Below are 21326 nucleotides of genomic sequence, written 5' to 3'. Positions count from 1 at the left end.
TTTTTTGGCTGGAATGAGAGACATGGCGAGAGGGGTGATTCCCTCAATCTGCTCCTTCACCAGAGCAGACATGGCCATATCTGGGATGCCAGCTATGGAGGAGAGGTGAACACAATTGAAAACAGATTAGTCAACAAAGGCAGTCAACAAAAGTGTTAAAAAAACTTGGGTGGGGGCAAAGCAGTTGCCTTAAATAGGCTGATAAATGATTTTATTGAAAGAATTTAATTTAAAATATAAATTTTCACTTTCTCTTTCACATACCACCTAATTTTTTTATTGGTTCACTTATATTCAACCTTTCCTTTCTTACTGTCAGTCTAGTCCTTCATCATCCATAATCTATGGTTAGTTCAAGAATATACACAGTAGAACAGACTGCACTTAATATTAGGTAGAAACCACCCTTCATTTACTTATTTGTCAGTTGAAATGGCCGTTAAGTTATTCATTTTTCAGCATCAGGGAAAAAAAAGCAGAAAACACAATAGAAAATTACGAAGAAGCCTCAACAGCTAAATATAAAATCAAACTATTCGATGTTTTGTTCGTCTACACTTTGCCTTATTACAGCTTCCGTTCTTTTTGGGAGACTTACTTTAGTTTTTCAAAGAAATCTGCAGGGATATTTTTTAATAAAGCACATTATAATTTTTTAGAGCTTTTCTGGAAACTACAGGTTCACTATTTAAGGAAAGAAGGCCGATACCAGCAAATGCTCCAATCTCAATGAAGACCTCTGGGCCCCACGAACTGACTGACCCAAACGCCAGACTGTGGCTGAGCAGTGTGATCATGGCTTGCAGCTGGTCCTCGGAGCAGGATAAGTTCAGACGCCCCAGCCACAGCGCTGCCTTACTGCCAGAACACAAAGCATCATCATTCATACAGAGTCTCTGCTCTACAGTGCTTGCTGAAGTTGCTAATGATAAATGATGTATGCATTATGTACAGTCATTCATTCATAACCATCCTGATCATGTTTTGGCAGCCTGTTTCTTTAGGCCCATTTTTCTGCAAGTTTGAGGAATCAAGTGTGTGAAAGGAGCAGAATCAGAACCAGAGCCAGAGCCAAAACTTACACAGCAGGACATTAAGAAAAGACAAAGAATTAAGCAATATACACAAAATTAAGACACAGAAAGGCCCAATCCCATTTCACCCCTTGCCCCTACCACTTAGCCCTTACCCCTCAGTTTTGCACGTTCATGCCTAGGGGTAGGGTGTCCAGATTATTGTTGAGATGGAGGGTTAGGGCAAAGTGTTACTGTTACATGGCCCTCCAAACTGAGGTTTTTCAAAGGCACACTCGAAAAAAACAGCAAGATAGCGACCAAAGAAAGCCATACATGTGAGTATGTTCTCTGTTAAAAAATTATGATAACCATTGTATTATCTTAGTTTAATATTGCTTCAATGTGTTATGGTCCTTTTCTTCATAACAAGCATAAAAATTGCTAGTAGTATGCTAATGTCTTGGTAGCTGGCTAGCAAAATTTCCCATTCCACCTTAATTGGAGCAGCAGTTACATTCTGGTTCATTCAGAACTGCTACACTATTTAAGGTGGAATGTGACAGTTCGAACAAGAAGCTAGCGAATAGCTGACTTCAGCTTCATTTCTCCCAAGAATTAGGGGTGGGTGTTAATAAATAATTGCTGCGCTGCCCCTCTTTGAAGGCACATGATGCCCTAAATGTAATTAAAGACCAGCAGTAAGGTTGCTGAACTATACTGCTCCTCCGCTGTCACTGCAGACTGGCCGGGTTGCCTACAGAGCACCACTAGTAGCCTGTTAATAAAGTAATGTTCTCTTTTTATTTGAGGGTCCCATTTTCTAGGGGAAAATTTCAACCACTAACCCTTGTAACTCAATGCCAAGGGGCAAGGTGACCCTAACCCAAAACAAGGGTTAGGGGTTAAAAATAAGAAATGGGATTGAGCCAAGGACTGAAAACGACAGTGAACAAGGTGAAGGGCACTTTTATAGTGTGACATTTTAGTGGCAGTGAACGTAAAAATATCTCACCTAAACTCAACTGGATTGAGACTGCGGATGACAGCAACATCAATCCCACAAATGATGTATCCCAGTGCGACAAAGGAGCTGGAATCCAGTTGGCTGGGGGTTTGTTTGGTGGAGTTCAGCACAACAGAGAACAACACACCCATCTGTGACACAGAACAAACATTTTATGGTTTATCAACAAATCAGCATTTGTTGTACCAATAACACAAATGTACCTTTTATACAGAACTGTGCAAAAGTCAGAGATCAACCTTCATTTATTTAATTTCCTGTCAAAATGGCCATCAAGTCATTCATGCAACCAACTTCTAAGACTGAACTTTGGAGGTGTGGGAGTACCTGGAAATCTCTGCAAATTTCTTTGGAAAACTGAAAGCAGGTCTCATTAAATAAATGGAAACTGTAATAAAGGCTGGACACACTGAATACTGAAAAATATGATATTATATTTAGTAGTCAGAGCTTCTATGTCATGTACTGCTAAATATGTCCTCTGCTTTTTTTTTTCTTGACACTAAAAAAATGAATGACTTGTACTTAATGGCCTTTTTGACCGAAAATAAAAAAAGTCAGGTGGTCTCTGACTTTTGCGCACTTCAGTCAAGCAAGTTACTCCTTATAAACCAATATTCACTTATCAGCTGTAACCTGTATATATCTATCTGCTTTCTTAGTTAAACTGTTAGTTACCTGCTTTTTTGTCCAGCTATTAACAGCTCCCAGAGGTGATAGAGTACGAATATCAGAGAGTTTGACTGAGGCCAGTTCATCAGCTGTAAGCTGTGTGGCAATGTTACCCAGCTCAGCCGTAACATATGGATTGAAGGAGGAGACCGCACCATACACCTGCATTAAAGCAGACAATAAATACATTAAGTGTATTCTGATAATTACATTTCAGAGAGAGACAGATGTGAAAGGAAAAGGCAGACCAAAGTGTTAACTTGGTTAATTCTGATGTATTTACAAAAGTATTCATTACTGTGAATAAATAAAAATGATCAAGTAAATTACACTTGATGATGGATAATATAATAAAAACGTGACTGTTCACATTTAATACCTAAATTCATATCCTGCATATCTACCATCGCCAACTACTTAAACTGGCCTTTAATTAAAGAGGAAAATTTCATCATGATTTAGTTATTAAAAAGTCAATCAGAGTGATTTGATGTGAAATGCACAATTATAGAGAAACTTGATTCAGAACTTAATCAGACTTTCTCACAGTGACGGTGATGGTGGAACCAGATACCCAAAGTGTTTAATGCCCCTAAAGGCTACCTTACAGATTTGGGTTTTGGTCTATAACACACACACACACACACACACACACATTCACACACACTCATACACACACACACGGGTTGCGGGGTGGTGGGGGGGGTATTTATTCATGGTGCATATGTTTATGCTGGGCTTTCTAAAGCAAAATAGAACCCAGATCGACATTCCATATAAAAGGTTCACTGGTCCTTTTTGGATTGTAAATAAACATAGACAATAGACATTGTGACCTCAGGTTCCTATCACCAAAAAATCAGTGATTTTCTTTATACTGCACTGATTTACATGAAACCACTCAGAATGACTTTGCTTGCATCTCAGTGATTGAATTATGCAGCAATTTTGAAAAATCGGTGAAATTCCCCTTTAATGTTGGCCTTCCCAGAAAACACTGAATACCTGCCTTTCTCTTCAAACTGGGAGTGTAAAGTACAACCAGTCCTTCAGTCATTCATAAATCTAAGTAAACAGCTCCCCTTCAACTTCTTATGTTAATAGCATCTGTCATGAGGGATGAAATGTACTGCTATCGTTTTCTATTTTGATCATTGATCAATGTCTTCCAGGAATGCAAGGAAAAGTCTTGTTGGCATTGAACCTATACATTCAGCATACATTAGAGACCATGTAAAAATATTATTATTGTATCTCAGCCCTTTAAGAAAGCAAACTGAGCAAAACAGTTATGTTGATGCATATTCAAATAAGTGAACCAGGTACTTCTTTGGTTCTGCGAAGCAGCACTGATAGGTGGAAGGAGCTGAAGAAGGGATCCTGGCCGATGAGTTCCAGGCACCTCCTGAAAGATGATGAGGGCATTTCTGTCAGGCTGGTTATAGGCCAGGCAGACGGCTGAGTCTGATGTAGGCTCTCACAGGTCGGCACTGGGCTGACAGCTGAGACAGACATGACAGGAAAATCAAATATTGCTTTATTAAATGTATGTGTAGTTCATTGCATTTTAAGTTATAATAAAAGAAAAATGAGTGTTTGGATTTGAGGTTACTAAATTTGAAGTCAACCTAAAGAGAAAATCATAATACGTTTTCCATCAGTACCATGATGTACACTATATGGCCAGAACTATATGGCCACACCTCCTAATCATTGACTTCAGGTGTTTCAGCCACACCCATTGCTAATAGATGTTTAAAATAAATCATATAGGCATTCTCCATTATCAAACACTTGCAGCACAATGGGTCAAACTTTAACCTTGAATTCCTTAAACATGTCATAGGATGCCACCTCTGCCACAAGTCTGTTGTTGTGAAATGAAAGTGTCTAGGAGCAACAACAGCTCAACCATGAAGCGGTAGACCATGCAAACTCACAGAGCAGGGCCGTTGAGTGCTAAAGCATGTAGCGCCTATTCTCTGTTGCATCACTCCCTTCAGAGCTCCAAACTCTGTATGAATGAAGCCACATCAGCACAAAAACTGCACGTTGAGAGCTTCATGAGATGGTTTTCTATGGCTAAGCGGCTGCATACAAGCCTAGGATGAAAAGGCGTAATGCAAAGCATCGGCTGGACTGGTGTAAAACACATCACTACTTTACTTGGGTGCAGTGGAAACGTTCTCTGGAGTGAAAAATTACACTTCACTCTCTGACATTTCATATCTGATGGATGAATCTGGGTTTGGCAGATGAGAATGCTACCTACGAGAATGCACAGTGCCAGCAGTAAAGTTTGGTGGAGGAGGGATAATGACCTGGGGCTGATTTTCAGGGTTTGGGCTCAGCCCCTTAGTTCTAGTGAGGACTAATGTTAATACTACAGTATACAAGGATATTTGAGACAATTATAGTCCATTTGTCATGAAATTTTCACACAATTTAGCAGGTATTTTCAAATTAGGTCAAAAAATAAAGAACTACAAAAACATAAATATCAAGTTTTATTATGCTGCAACTGTGTAGTGCTACTGCCTACTTTTTTGTAATTCACTGTTTAATGACTGTCAATGTTTTTGGCATTTTTTCTGATGGGTAACTCAAATGGGTATTCCTGTTTTTTGTTTTTTTTTCTTAACAGCTTTTCAGCCTGTTTTGGCTGTCTCTCAGTTCAGCGTTGAATTTTAATATTGTTAATTAAATCAGAATCTTTTTGAAATGTTTTAATTAAATTTGAATTATATTTTGAGCTAAGCTATTTCATTATGTATCAGGTGAGTGGATTACCATTCTGCCACTAGGAGGCCTAGTTTTTAAAAGGGGTTCAATTCAACACAAATAAATGCTTTTTAAATAAATAAAATAAATTGAAATAAAAAACAAATAAATTGCTTTGTAAATGGTACTACAGGTACTCTCACTGCCCACTTTATTAGGTGCAACTACCTTGTATCTACACTCTTTGTCCAATCAGGTCCACTTACCATAGAGGTGCACTTTGTAGTTTTACAATTACAGATTGTAGTCCATCTGTTTTTCTACATAATTTGTCACACCGCTTTACTACTATGTACTACTACTTGCTCAGTGGTCCTGTGGGAGTCCTGTGGGGGTCCTGACCATCGATGGATGGAGTAAAGGTGTTGGGGTGTAACAAATTATTCGCAGAAATAGATGAAATACGACCTGTAATTGCAGAACTACACAGTGCACCATTAAATGATAAAATGGACAGCAAGTGTAGATACAAAATAGGTATACTCAATAGAGTGGGCAGTGAGTGTTAACACATTGCAGTGAGTGTTAATGGCATTCCTTGATTTTCTGTTCATAGGAGTCGTTAAAGATGGTTATTGCTGTAGGAAGTGCTGTTTTCATTAATTATATGAATTGCTGATATGTCTCCTAGCAGACGCAGTGATGGGGATTGTGGGATGTGACGGTTCAACAGAAGGTTAATAGAGTAATGACTTGTTGCTAATTATGTTTAATAGGCGTAAACACCATATGGCATGTATGTCTAATGGGTATATCTAAAAGAACATGAAATATTTAAGAGTAAGATATTGACTCTGAATATGCTCAGGAGGTCAATGGCAAAATACATCACAAAAATGATGGCACTCACTGCGTCCTGGCTTGAGGAAGCCCAAGAAGTACTGGAGCACAAACTGCTGCTTGGTGAAGAGCACAGAGCGCTCCTGTACACACAAAGAGCCCACATCTCCGCTCTCCCACTGCCGCTGACTGACAAACAGTCGCTCGATCCGCTCCTGACTCATCAGGTCCTGTGTTTGCATGCACGCACACACAAACAGAGCAGGGCATGTGAGTGTGGATGTAAATGGATAATCCGCAGCAATGGATAATTAGCGTGACACAGAGTATTGTTTCCTTCATCTTCTCCACTTGCTCCTGACCCCAGGAGTCATGTTGTGGACAGGACAGGGTGGAGGCTACTGAATGAATCATGACCACTATCTGATTAATCCTGAAGGTAAAGGCCAAATAAATGGGAACTGTCCCAATTAGTCATTAATCATTCCTTTCTGGAACTCTACTCTTCTAACAGTCTTAATGGGCATCACGTCATGCAACTTGTTTGACTAAAATGCAGTGATGCTGCAGGGATGGTGATGATGCTGACAGGGCTGATAAAATTGCCTACCGGAGGAATCAGCTGGATGGTCTCTCTTGACAGGTAAAACAGGAACCTGTCCACTTGATTGAGGGTCGCTGTGGTCCAGTTTTGGACTGGGCTTTGAGAGAGGAAAAAGAGCAATTGATAAAAGGTGAAATTCTTCATCAGAACTAGAGACCACATCACACTGCAACAAAGATATTTAATATATCTAATATACTGATATATTACTGTCTCCAAAAATATTGGCACCCCTGGTAATCATTTCAATCTTACTTTCTATCAACGAACAGTGGAATTTGAAGGATCTGGAGAGGTTCTGTATGGAGGAATGGTCTCAGATCCCTTGCCATGTGTCTTTACAGGTCTTTACAAAGGGAGGCTGCACAAAGCATTAAATTAAGGGGTGCTAATAGTTGCACCACATACAGTTTTTCAGAAAAGTATTTATTTCTTGATAAGATTTAGGGTGTTTTAATCATTGTTCTCCAAATAAAGGTTACATTTTTGCTGAAGGACAAGCAGTAAAGAATATTTGCACAGCCTGCTTTGCTCATGTTTACCAGGGATGCCAATACTTATATGTAACATGTAAGTAAAATGTACAGTAAGTGTAGATATAAGGTATATTGTATTTAAGAAAGTAGCCGGTGATAGTATAAGGCCAATAAGCACACCTAAATCTAAATGAAAACAATTTTTATACAAACTTTTTAGTTGTGGTGATATAATGATATGAACAATTATTACGATCATTTGTTTGACATAACCAAGAAAGTTTTATATGGTTTATTTAAAAGAAAATAAAAGAAGACCAGAAAAGTTGGAAAGTCTAGACTGGGTTTGTATGAGTGCCTTTTAATGCCCACTCATGATCCTCAAAAAGCCCAGTCAGTGTTTTATTACAGAAAAATGATTAACTTAAATAATTTACAAGCTTATGAACCTCAGTATGGCAATGATTTAAACTGGAAGCCATAACTAATGAAAAATGTCAACATTTACTGATTAATCATAGAATTTAGTCGACTAAGATTCTTTCTACTATTTGTGTTTATTTTGTTATTTATGTATTCATTTGTTTACAAAGCTGTAGATATTTATATGCAAAAAATATACCATAGGAATGGGTTGAGGGGAATACCAGGGCCTGCAGTGTCAGGTGCAAATTTCAGTAATTTCTTTAATTCTTCACTAAACATTGATAAATAAAATCTTTTTGTCATTGGTCACCAGTTTTAGAAAGAAAATAATACAGATGAGCTTTGATAATGTCTATAATGAACCTTTTACCCCAAAGTAAAATAAACATGTCTGTAAATAGCAATGGCAGTATAACCTTTAAGCCCATTATTGAGTTGATTCTATCTAAAAAAAAAAAAAAACTGATCCACCATTCATATAACAATTCCATTAATGTTGTGTTCATAAACCACTATGACACGTTTTTGAGTATTTCACAAAATGTAATATAATTTTTTTCTAAAGATAATAATGAGGTTTGGTATGTGGTTTGATACAAAAAAATGGCAAGTTAAACAGAGCCATAATTTTCTTACCCAAACGTGCTGCGTTCCTGTAGCATTGAGGCCACAATGTCTCTTTTGCTACTATCATAACAGAAACCTCGCAGAAACTCCACACTGTCCACAAAGAAGCTCCTGTCCAGCTGCATGAACACTTCGTCCACCACGAACGTCGCCATAATGCCCAGAGAACGAAACTCCTCCTCGGTGTACTCGCCAGTGTGCATGCCCTGAAGGACAAAACAGCATTGTGGGGGATAAACAGTAAAATACAAACAAAACATTGCTACGTTTATGTCTTTGACTAGGGGTGGACAACATGGCATAAATATTATATCGCGATACTTAAAGGCATTCTCACATTACAAAATATGTTTCATAATATTTAGCTTCTTTTTGATGATAAGATGGCACAAACAAACACAATGTGTGTTTACTTATTGCACTGCACTATATCCAATTTAGCAGGACTAATTATGCTCACTTTAATGAAACATGCAAATGGTCAGTTTTTGTTAAGTGCTAACGTTATCTATCTGTGCTCAGGAAAGCTTATTGCTATATAATTCTTCACAATATTGACAAAATATAACTCTCTGGCTACATAATGTGGAAATATTTATGTTTAAATAAAAATTGAAATTCTACAATGAAAATGACAAAGCCTAGTCCAAAAAGTGAAAAACAAAATACAATCTTTCAGTTTGTGATTGGATTTACAGAATGGACATTTGTGGTCAAAAGCAGAAGTTTGAGTAACCCTGGGTAAATGATGTTTTGTTGATTTTCTAAGTGAAAATATTTTTTTTCCAATATGTAAAACAAATATGAATCATGCATTAAACTTTGCACAAAAATGCCATATTTAAGTTTGTGCCCTGCAGAGGATGAGTTAACTTTTTTTCACTTAGAAAATCAACAAAACATGTCACCTGACCAGTGGTGCTCAAACTTTTGTATATGACTGAATAAATACAATATTATTGTCATATAATATAATCATTTTGACACTTAATTTCCATGTGGCAGTGTTCCAACATAGACAAAATAAACATTTCCAATCATTTGTACGTGCCAATTTTCAAATGATAATACTTTTACTTAAGTACATTAGTGAGATATCTGTTTAACTCAGTTGCATTTTAGTCACTAACATGTAATTATTTATGCTTTTACATATACATTCATTTTCTGTGTTTCATTTCATTATGTTGTGTTGGTGCTGGCATCTGTACTGCTTTGCTATTGGTCACTCATCTGAATTCTGAGGTTTATTATCTTATTTTAGAACAAAGGATCCCAGAATAAACAGAATAAAATAAAAAATGTTCAGTTCCTCTGCTGATAAATGCTTGGTGCCAGCCATGCTATAATGTAAAAGGAAAATGAAAAGGTTGAAAATTGCTGAAATGCAATTTTGACACTGATGTTTGTCCACGCATTCATGAAAAACAAACCACAATGGACAGAAATGGAATTTTACTGTATTCTGTTTATACTGGAAGGATTTTAGAGCAGAGCTAGTGGTGAAGGTTATGTTAAAGACAAAAAGTAGACTGACCAGTCGCTGAACTATCTTGTCCACCAGGATGGTCTGTTTAGTGGTGGGCATCAGCAGAAAGTGCTGTGGATCCTGCACTATCATACTCCTCAGGATGTCAGTCATCAGCACAGAGAACTTTTTAATAGTGCTCATCCTACAAAGCATTGATATTTCAATTAGTACATAACCCCCATACAATAACCAACTCAGGCATCTGATACACAGACAATGAGATTTGAATTACCATTAATGGCCGTTAATAAACACTATATAATAATTAGTCAGATAAAAGACTTACGGGATTGAGAGAGCAATCTGAGCGCCCATGGCCCCAAGCAGGTCGGAGAAGAAGGCGAGCTTGTACAGTTCCTCAATCAGACACTTTTTCTACATTAGACAGAATAAAGGGTTTTAGAATGATTAAAAATGCTTGGAACTCATCAGGTCATGACCAAATGTCATTTCTATTTCAGGAGAACTACAATACGGTTTGTTTTCCTTGGTTTCACTTTGTAATGTTCATACTTTATAAGTGATCATAAAACCACAGATCTGAATGGACAGCAGGAAATGATGATATATTGTTATTTAATATAAACACCAGTGATGGGTGGAGTGGAACGGGCTGTTTTCTCAGAACCCCCAGAACGTCACTCATGGATGACACTGACGGATTGTTCTGAATCAGCTTCGTCAAAACTTTGCAACTCACGCCCTGAGCAACTGTCCCCAGAGACCTGCCCAAAACACAAGTGAAAGAGAAAACACAAGTAAGAGTGGGAATCGCTACAGGCCCCACTATACCATATTATTAGGATCCTTGAACCATGATACACTTCTACTGTGATATTTAAAGATTTGGGATATTCAAAGTAATAAAGCAATATGATATAATGTGTTATATAGTCATTTTTAACTCTGAATGTTTGACAAATTATTCCCCTAAAAGAAAACTTTCTTATAGAGTGAAGTTTTTTCATCTCATTTCAACTTATTTATTGGAATAGACTATTAGTCTAACGACAGGCTTGACACATCTTAATACATATTCATTATTAAATATCCATAGTTATTTTTTGCTAAGATAGTAGAGGCCTCCATTTATCAATACTACTTTAAAGCAAAATATAACAATACTATACTGTAGCAATTGTATTTCTCATCCCTAAAACACAGTACACAAAAAGAGTTGCCACACTTAGGCACACTTACCTTGTATGTACCTGTACTGGTAGTGGCATGGTAGCAGGTGCTGCACAATGTGAATACACAATTTGTTTTGGTCCTTAATCAACGGTCACCACCTCTACCACTGTACTGGCTGTATTTGTTTGGTCTATTAAGGACTATTCTCAACACACATAGGAGTCAAGCCATATGATTTACCTGTATAAAACATTAGTCTGCCACAATTCTGTTAGTATTCGGCCTTGTAAGGCTGAGATATGGAAAATCTATTCTAAAACAAGTCCCCCAATAAAATTACATTTATTACACTCTCAGAAAAAAAGGTACATAGCTATCACTGGGGCAGTACCCCTCTTGTCACTGGGGTGGTACCTTCAAGGGTACATCTCAGTACCTTTAGTCAGGGAACATAATGGTCCATTGAAATTATATTTTCTAAGTTGTATCGTCTCCACGCACCCTGTCTCGTCTCCAGGCTTTTATTTTATTGTTCTGTTTTAAATCATTAGGTTATGAAAAGGTACAAATATGTACTTTTCACCTGGATTTAAGGTAAACAGTTGGACCTTAAAATCACTTTTGGACCTTCGAGGGTACATTGTTTTTACCTCAATAAATGAAAAATGCACCTTTATTTCAATCAGTGTAGCGTGTAATCTGAACAGTCTGTGGATGATGGGGTGGAAGAAATAGATATTGGCTATTGCCAGAAATGAGCCAAAACATTAGAGCTTTTTTAAAAAAAATGTAAAAATTGTTTTTTATTTAAATATTTTATGCACTAATAATAAGATTGATGTTCACTCTGCAGAAAAATACATAAAATTTGTCACTTCTGGCAGTAACTAACTTTAAAATGCATGAGGAAAGATATATTTGCCCCAAGATCTCACTTTGATTCTATATGTAATGAATGATTACCAGAGGAATATATCACTGTAAAGAAAATCTGGATAAACTGCTCCTGCTAACGATTTTAATGGTAATGGTAGTCTCTAGAAGTTGACATGTATAAACAACCCCAAGCAACCCCAATAGAGCTGCTGTGCCTGATACACTCATACCAGCACCATGCCACTACCATGCTAATATCACTGCTGGCCAGAGAATGAACCACCAGCCAAACCATATCTGGTCAGTGGTGGTCCTATAGTGGTCCCTTTCCACTGACAGACAGGATAGAGGGTGGATGATAAATTGTGACGCAGAACAGATGGGCTACAGTCAGTAACTGTTGAACTACAGTGTGCCTATATGATAGATGCTTCTGGTTGTGTGAAGGTGTACCTAATAAACTGAAAAATAAAGATGAATGTCTGCACACTGTTTTAATAAAGCATTTTTACATTCTTGGAAAAAACAGGATTTGCCACATTGAGAACGTATAAACAGGCATAATTTTTGCCATTTTGCTACCTGTTGCAGGACCCTTCAGTAATTATTAATACATTTTGGCAATGTATAAATAACTGACGTGATAGCGGAATTAACCTTGAGAAATTCATATACAGTTTTGTCAAATTCAGTATTTTCATAATGGAGCAAAAGCCTAGAATGTATTTCCTCTTTCAACCTCTGAGTAGGGTCAGCAGATAATTGCTGATAAAAAAAAACAAAAACGAATCATTAAATTTGATTCATAATCTACTGTAATTTGGAGAACTACTGCACCACGCTTATCAGCTGGGCGCACCACAACGGTTTCATCCTTATTCAGATCCCCTACAGTCTCCGTCTCTGCCCTCGATAAATTGTTATATACCTCTTTATACTTTATATACCTTTGTTTTTAAAGCATTAAATTGCCTTGTATATACATACATTATGGGCATGCTCTGTGTATATGCTCCTTCAAGACCTTTAAAACCTCAATTGACCTCAAACTACCTTCTCAATTGCTGCAGACTGTCCTGCGGTCCCTGCTTAAACTAAAAGGAGACTGGGCCTTTGCTGTTGCTACGCCAAGGCTTTAGAACAGCCTACCAGCCGATGTCAGACAGACATCCTCAGTGACTGTTTTAAAACCAAAGCTGAAGATGCATTTTATTGATTGGCCATAATTAACTGTTGAATGGCTAACGTGGATTACTGAAAAAAGTCTCGAACTTCAAAAAAATCATTTGAAAATCAATAAACATTTCAAAATCACTTGCTTTGGCTGTTGGAACAAAATCATTTCTTTTCTAAGACTGTTTTAAATAAACACTATAATAAACAAAGGAGCTTTGTTTTTGTTTATGCACACATTCATCTTTATTGATCAACACTCCTTTTTGTGTCTTGCACCTGTGCCAGATTCTGGAGGGATGTGCACACATTTTCTATGGATTTTACACAGTACCTAATAAACTGGCCACTTTATTAGATACACTTACATTGTATCTACAATAATTGTAATAATGGTTCTTTTACCATATAGGTTCACTTGGCAATTCTACAACTGAAAATTGCAGTCAATCTGTTTCTCCCCATAATTGTGATAGTCACAGGACCACCACTGAGCAGGCTGGCAGATAATACCTTCTCAGTGGAGGTCCTGTGGGGAACCATTGATAACCAGGGTAATGGGGGTCTAAAAAGTTAAGAGAAAGAGTCTGTAATTGTAGAACTATAAATAGGACTACAGTCTGTAACTGTAGAACTACAAAGTGCACCTATATGGGAAGTGGAGCTGATAAAGTGTACAATGAGTGTAGATATAAGGTAAGTGTACCTATTAAAGTAGCCAGTGAATGTGTGCCATATTGAGGTAAGAGAAAACATTAATAAAGGTGTGGTTATTGAATCCTATTGTGTACAGTTAGTGGATAAAATCAGAACCATCTGAAGAGTAATGATATGAATTGTGGATAGAATTAACATAAATGACAGTTTAAATACACTCACGTGAACTGCACTGTGGACAGGCTTCGTATGGAAGTCATAGCCTCATTGAATAAGGTTTTGGCCTGAAAAAGATCAAACAAGCAAGCAAATTAACATCACAAGCTTAAGAAGTGCAGGTTACCCACTAATACTCCCTCATACCATGACAGACGCTGGCTTTTGAACTTTATACTAGTAACAGTCTGGATGGTTCCGCTCTGGGGCAGAGAACACAGTGTCCATTATTTACATAAACATTCTGAAAGGTTGACGCGTGAGACAACAGTACACGTTCCCACGGTGCATCAAACCATGTTAGATGAGCTTTAGCCCAGAGAAGTTGGCAGCATTTCTGGACACAGTTAACATATGACTTTCAATGTGCATAGTATAGCCTTAACTTGTATTTGTGGATGCAGCAATGGACAGTATTTACTGACATCAGTTTATTAAGGTATTTCCGAGCCAGTGTGGTGATATCCATCACAGAAGCATGCCAGTTTTTAATGCAGTGCCGTCTGAAGGGTCGAGTATCATGGTCATTCATTTGTGGTTTTCACCCTTTTTCTTTATGCATGGCCCCTGTCTCAACTTTTTTGTGGAATCAATCTCAGAATGAGCATATATTTCCAAAAGATAAAAAGTTAATAAGAATAAGCATTATAAATCCTGTCTTTGTACTGTTTTTGGTCAAATACGGGTCAAAATAATTTTATAAATCACTACTGTTTTTATTTGCATTTTACCTAGTGTCTTTACTTTTTTGGAACTGGGTTGGTGTGTTAGTTATATAATTAATAACGATGAGCAGCATGGTAAGCATAGCAATGCAGTTTCTAGTAATTCTTTACTTAAAGTTGGCCTATCAAGCGCAGAGATCTGTTGCTGCATGTGAAAGGGGATTACTGCTAATTGTCATGCTCGGTGTCCCAGAACACAGGACTGAGGGATAAAATTTACAAGACCTCATCGATCCCTATCAGCTCTTGGCTGGAGACAAATTATCAGAGATGATGTAGTGACCTTTTTATTTGTCACTGGTTACACAACAAAAGAAGCTCCATTCCTACATTAATAATTTAATTCTTAATTAGCACAGCTACAACACCCTCATGGCATTGTGGCACTGTGTTAGAGACATAATGAAAAATACACCGTGTGTGCATTGCTCACAGACATGTGCAGAATAAAACCATCTGACCCACACAGAACCTGATGGTGATCAAGATCTTACAGCAGTAGTGAGAAATGAAAACAATAATATTTACAGTTGTATGCAAACATTTGAACAGCTCTGGTTAGATTTTGCCTTGTTGATTTCTAAGTAAAATAAGTTAACACATCCTCTACCAACAAAACATGTCATTTGACCAGGTGCCCAAACTTTTGCATACAACTGTATACAGCAGGATAATATACGTTGTGAAAGGGCTCCTGTGTATGCACATTCAGTGATTCTCCAGGTGTTTGTGTGTACCTGTTGTGTGTTCCAGCTGCGTGTGTATGGACCAGAGCCGTTTGTCAGCAAGAGATGAGCACGGGGCATCACAGACAGCAGCTGAGTGCTGGACAGCAGAGGATCCACCTCCTTTAACCATGTGACCACTGCTGAAACACCCTGAGTACACACAATCAGCAACACAGACTCAGACTGCAATCATAGTCAAGCCCAATTCAATGGAACTTGTGGAACCCGACTTTAAATTCCAATACGAATCATATCTGTATGATAAACTCTCACTATTACACTTTATTGGAAACCCCTCCCTTGTGCTTCCTGTTTAGTGTAGACATTATGAGCCCCATCTACCTTATCCATTCTATGGGTGTACAATTACAGACTGTAGCCCATCTGTTGGTGCACATTTTATCAGCTGCCGCTACACTATTCATAATTAGTCAGTTTCTGACCACAGGACCAGATGTTATCTAGGTGGTGGACCATTCTCTACACAGCAGTAACACTGACATGGTAGTGTATGTGGTGCTGGTATCAGTGTATCAGGCTCAGTGGTGTTGCTGAAGATTGTACACAGCATCACTGCTAGGCTGAGAGAAACATATCCAGCCTAAAGTGGCTCTGTGGTCAGAACAGGAACTCCAGTCCGGAAGTAAAAAGCAACAGCTTTCCGGTTCATATCTCAAAAATTTAAATAACTATTTTATAGGCAAACCGCATATAGTTGTTTTACTCCATTCTAAAGTGGTGTTTAAAGTGAAGTGTCTGTAGAACCTACAAGTTCAGCCTACGGCCCATTCAGCCAATAAGAAGGTCACTATGCTGCAGCAGGGTCCGCCCTCCAGTCTCCATGGCAACGACTGTCAGTATGTGGTGTGTTTGGAATGTAAATGCATTCAAGAAACTCACAATCTGTAATAAAAGTTGGGTTCCGCTTTCTAGTTTTCTTCAAGCTTTGGTGGCATTTATTTGGATGTGTAGCTCACTTGTTGTAATTAATATTATTTGATGATTTGAGTATTTTTTGCTGAAAATTTCAGTTAGTGGGCCCAGTTTAAAATGTCCATTATGATTTAGCATGTTAGTTAATGTGAATCTAACATAAGACGCAAAGACTGATACCTAGCTAGCCTACTAATGAAAGCTATCGATAGCTAAATATTGTGTCTATAAAATCTAAAATATGTTGTCTAATCATTGTCTAAACACTTCACTTGTTAAAAATGTTACCACATCATGGCCGGATCTGCAATATGGGTGACCTGGGTGACTGCCCTGTGGAACCCACTGCCCAGGGGCACTAAAAGATCAAAAAAGTGCATAGTTTTAAATGTTTTTAATCTATTCACACAAAACTCATTCAGTTTACATAAAATGTAACCACAACGGTCAGCCTGATATTCCAGCCAGAAATATCCAGAAAGCATGATCGTTTTGTAAACTGGGTGGTCAGTTACGTCTGTGTAGGTAAAAAATGGACAGGATCATTTAGGCATCTTATAACTATTTTCTCACCCTCATTTTGGCACACCTGGCCTACTCAAAAAAAGTCTCAGCTGAGGAAAACTCTGTTTCGGTTTAGACATTTCGTCAATAGAACAGGTTTTCAGTAAAACCAAGACCTCTATAGCAAATGGTTATTATCAGTGGGTTTGTGTGGACAGGACACTATAGCTCTAATGCCCAGGAGCACCACAGGATCTTAATCAGGCCCTGTATAACGTGAAAAAACGTGTTACCGTGTGAAAAAATGTGCGATTACTCATAAACGTGGTTTTTGCCCAGAAGCTAGGTTTTTCTAACAAAGTGGCCAGGGAGTTACATAACTTGGAGTAACACTGAACACATTGTTTGCAACCTCAACCTTATGATCAACTTTCACTAAAATTGATGAAAGCCCAAATTGCACACGTGTACATGTCACGGGTCAGTGTGTAAACTGGACCACACGAATAAATGTAAACATATTTCACACTTGAACGTGTCGTGCCCTGTGAAACAGACAGCTGTGAGGTGCAGTTTCAGGTTCAGGTGTGCCAGCCTCATGCTGGCATGCTTCCACACTCCTCCACCTGCCAGGGTGTAAAGGGAGGGTCAGTGTGTTGGCAACCTGAGCTTGCCAGCTGTTGCTGTTGCTGTTCTTTGGCTGCAGGCGCTACACAGGCCACACAATCGGTCATTGTGATAGGCTTCAGACTTGATACTGCTATTTAATGCCACTTGCGGCCTGCAATCACAAATTCTGCAGACTAACACCATCACAAACACACACATTCATACATTTTTAAAAGGTTCACTAGTTTTTCAAAATTGAATGAATGTTAATGAGCAGCACTGTGTAAGAATGTTCCTTGGGATGTGTGAGCTAACTTTAACCTCATAACATAATGCAGGTGTATTCACAAAACTGTAGCCTTACATTAATGATACAAGCACTGCCATGTGTTAAAACTCCAGAGTCAAAGCTTCATAATAAAAAACACTTAATTATTCAACTTCTGTTCCTAAGACAAGTTTTCAGCATTGGAAATAAACGATTGCTCTCGTATCACTTGCCCTAATTTCTGTAGCAAACTGGCACAGTAAAGGAAGAACATGTCTTTAATCTTGTCTCTGTGAGCTTGGCCTTCCCATTATGACAAACACTTTTATACGATTATAACAATTTTAACTATGTTTTTTTTTAAATGGTCAATGCAACTTTCAAACAGATAAAAAACCTTTTAGGTTAGGTTTAGATGTAGATCATCACTATCAGAACAAAACTCCATATCTCCAAAATGGTAACTTGAAAGGAGGAAATAAATATATTATTGAGCGATTTTGGACCATTTCTGTTGGTTCATTCATCATGAAATGTTTAACACTGTGTAAAGGGCAGCTGGTATTTTTTAATTCTGCAAAAAAGTAAAAAAAAAACATACAAGCAACGATATTAAGTTATGGTAATATATGCTCTTTAGACCAAAAATATAGAAGTCAGCAATGATTTTCAAAGTATTTTGGGAATCTTATCATGTTAAAAGCTCATAGAAACCATGAAAAAGTTCCTCATGGCTGACATTTTCACTGTTTATCTGCTGAGGCTCACATTGTTTGAAAGCATCTACACTGACCAGCACAGGAAAGTGAACTGAAAAAGCAGTATTTTTCTCATTTTCATTACTACTAAAATTATTTGGAAAGTCTTCATGATTGATTGTAAGTCTATTTAATCTTTGAGTTTTTTTGGTCAAAGTTTTCTACCTTTTTGTTTTTTGGCCAAAAACTGAAAGTGCCATTTTTAACAAAAAAAATTCAGTTAAATTCCTGTTATTTCCCTGTTTTCACACGTGTTCCAAACTTTTAGCCTTGTGTAGTTTTATGGAAAACAAGATTGAGACATGTGTGCATATGTGTACATGTGTGTCAGGGGTGGGCAAGTATTTGTTGCTCACCCAGAGTTTAGCAGAAATGGCGTTGGCCTGTGGAGGGGTCAGTTGGGGTGTGTATTGGCTGAAGTTGGACAGTGCAGTCAGCAGGGCATCAGATGGCAAACCCCACAGAGTCTCCACACTCACCCCGCTCGCCAGAAACATCAGCTTAGACACCCCGGAACCCGACTCAGACAGCTGCCACAACACACAACACATGAGTGATGAGAAAGAAGATGAGGAGGCAAAAAAGAAAAAAGGAGTGATACGTTTCTGCTCTCCCCACTAAATCATTGAGTGTCTTCTTTATATCAATACAATAGTCCATCAGACAAGGACTAAACACAGAAGATACTTTTCCACTGGTATCATCTCACATAGTCCTAACTTCAGATACATGCAGGAAAAAAACTGCTGGAATGCTGCTTTATAATTAAAGAAGGGGGAGACATAAATGATGGCACCTAAACAATAGAGTAACAGGGCAATAGTACACCTGCAGTTTGAAGTTTATTAAGGTAGAAGAATGTATGAACTCTCCTACTTTAGAATGTTTTTAATTCTTCTCTGCTTCTGGCGCCAGTGTGTCAAATTTTTGACTTACGTCTGAAGTTTGACTCAAAATAATACATTGAGACTTATTTTCTTGGGATTTTTGAGTTAGTAAAAATAATGGTTAGCCAAAATAATAGCTTTTCTCTCAATTTTGACAACTCAACGTTTTGACTTAAGTCTAAATTCTGACATACTATGTCAAATTATGAATTATTAAATTTCAAAAAAGTAATTGTTCATGGCAAAATCATTATTTTGAGATAATAATTCAGGATTTTGATAAAATAAGTCATTATTTTGACATAAGTCATAGTTTGAGATAGAGAGTCATTGGTAACACTTTACTGTAAGGTATTGTTCATAAGGCTACATGACACCAACCTAAGCTTGTCATGACAAGTGACATAACCTTACATAAATGTTTATAAATGCTTATTCCAGTATTTGTCATTCACTTAAAAGGTTACATTTGCCAATTCTAATAACAGTTAGCTAAAGTAGACTTTATGAGAAATGACGCCTATTGTAATAAGCATTTATGCAGGGTTATGTCAGTCACGACAAGCACATGTAGGTGTCATGTAGCCTTATGAAACAGTACCCTACAGTAAAGTGTTGCCGAGTCTTTTGACATAAGTATAATTTGTTTCTCCTCTAATCAATCATTTAAAATGTGTGATTCCACGATTGAGTTGCCATTTAAAATTAAACTTCATTTTGTATATTTTTCAACATTGAATCTAAGAAAACATGTATTGAACCACTGAAAATGTGTTAACCAATCTCAGGAACAACATCTCATTTTTTCAAGGTATCTTTCCTGACAAGTGGCTTAAATGAGTAACAGAGCTGAAAGTAAGGCTTAAGCTTTTACTATAGAATTTGCAAATACACAAACATTAGGTTTACTAGCATCCATTGAGGACATTCTAATTATTTACTTAAAATGTATTTTTTATTGATTGAATTATTTATTTTCAATCCATTATTTAGGTTACAAGGTTGTAGTGAGTGCCCTTATCACTCAATATCACAGTATCACCAAAAATAAAGGACAATAATGAAAGAACCTCTTTTTTTTGCCCCCATGATCTTCAGGAAATTCTTTTGTACATGTGACATGTGGATATTCCTTAGGGGTGAATATGTTCGAGTAACAGGGTTGAGTGAATGTTGAGAAAAATTTACATTTTTAATATTTTATAATACATAACTCGTGCAAAAAGGTGAGATGTTAAATGGATTCACACATTAATGCAAATATAATAAGATATTTCATTTTTATGTATTGTTTCGATTGTATCTTAAGGTTAAGTGCAGTTACAGTGGGCTGGCACATCCAAAAATGCTGATCTAGCCAAAAAGTGCTTTTGACAAATGTTTATTAATGTTTCAAGTTGTTTATCTGAATCATGCACAAACGTTGTTATGAATGACATACATTACATACATGGCCTTAATTACATACATATTTTTAACATCAATATAACACCATAAATTACCCGAGCAGGCTTCAGATCCACTCAGAAAACAATCCTCTCCACCACTTACACACAAAATCAGGGGCCCATATCTGTACATTAACACATTCTCTCTCTCTCTCTCTGTCTTTCACTCACTCTGTATTTTCACTACTATGAAAATCAACTTACTTTTAAGCTCGGTGACACCTTGTCTATGATCACGGCAGCCTGCAAAAACAAAGAAATGAAAAACAAGGCATTAGACTCAAAATCCCAAAAAGAGTTCAAGTTTATTTGTGTTTATGATTTTGAAAACTCAAGTATAGCAACTTCCAAACAGGTCCTGCTTTATGCAAGAGAATTAACAGATATACTGCAATTTCTCTCTGATTTGCTCTCTGGGGTGAGAAGCCAGCTGAGACATTTGGGGTTCAGGGCATCTCTTGTATCTCCATGCT

General features: G+C 37.4%; 1 protein-coding gene across 1 annotated transcript in view; it reads right to left on the bottom strand.

Annotated features, from left to right (window-relative positions):
• Positions 1–558: 558 nt before the first annotated feature.
• The window catches only part of strc1 (stereocilin 1), a 33634-nt gene continuing 12866 nt past the window's right edge, over positions 559–21326 (bottom strand). The window contains exons 13-26 of the mRNA XM_036583877.1: positions 21058–21096; positions 18875–19048; positions 15456–15596; positions 14000–14061; positions 10527–10662; positions 10224–10312; positions 9944–10079; positions 8416–8612; positions 6884–6974; positions 6344–6503; positions 4039–4214; positions 2719–2874; positions 2029–2171; positions 559–858 (exon numbers count right to left, since the gene is read on the bottom strand). Of these exons, the coding sequence (XP_036439770.1) occupies positions 633–858; positions 2029–2171; positions 2719–2874; positions 4039–4214; positions 6344–6503; positions 6884–6974; positions 8416–8612; positions 9944–10079; positions 10224–10312; positions 10527–10662; positions 14000–14061; positions 15456–15596; positions 18875–19048; positions 21058–21096 (1926 nt within the window). The 3' untranslated portion in view covers positions 559–632. The remainder of the gene's footprint in view (positions 859–2028; positions 2172–2718; positions 2875–4038; positions 4215–6343; positions 6504–6883; positions 6975–8415; positions 8613–9943; positions 10080–10223; positions 10313–10526; positions 10663–13999; positions 14062–15455; positions 15597–18874; positions 19049–21057; positions 21097–21326) is intronic.

This window comes from Colossoma macropomum, unplaced genomic scaffold (genome assembly GCF_904425465.1).
Source record: "Colossoma macropomum unplaced genomic scaffold, Colossoma_macropomum, whole genome shotgun sequence".
NCBI classification, from domain to species: domain Eukaryota; kingdom Metazoa; phylum Chordata; class Actinopteri; order Characiformes; family Serrasalmidae; genus Colossoma; species Colossoma macropomum.
The sequence above is the reverse complement of the archived record's forward strand: the minus strand, read 5'-3'. Positions and strand labels throughout refer to the sequence as shown.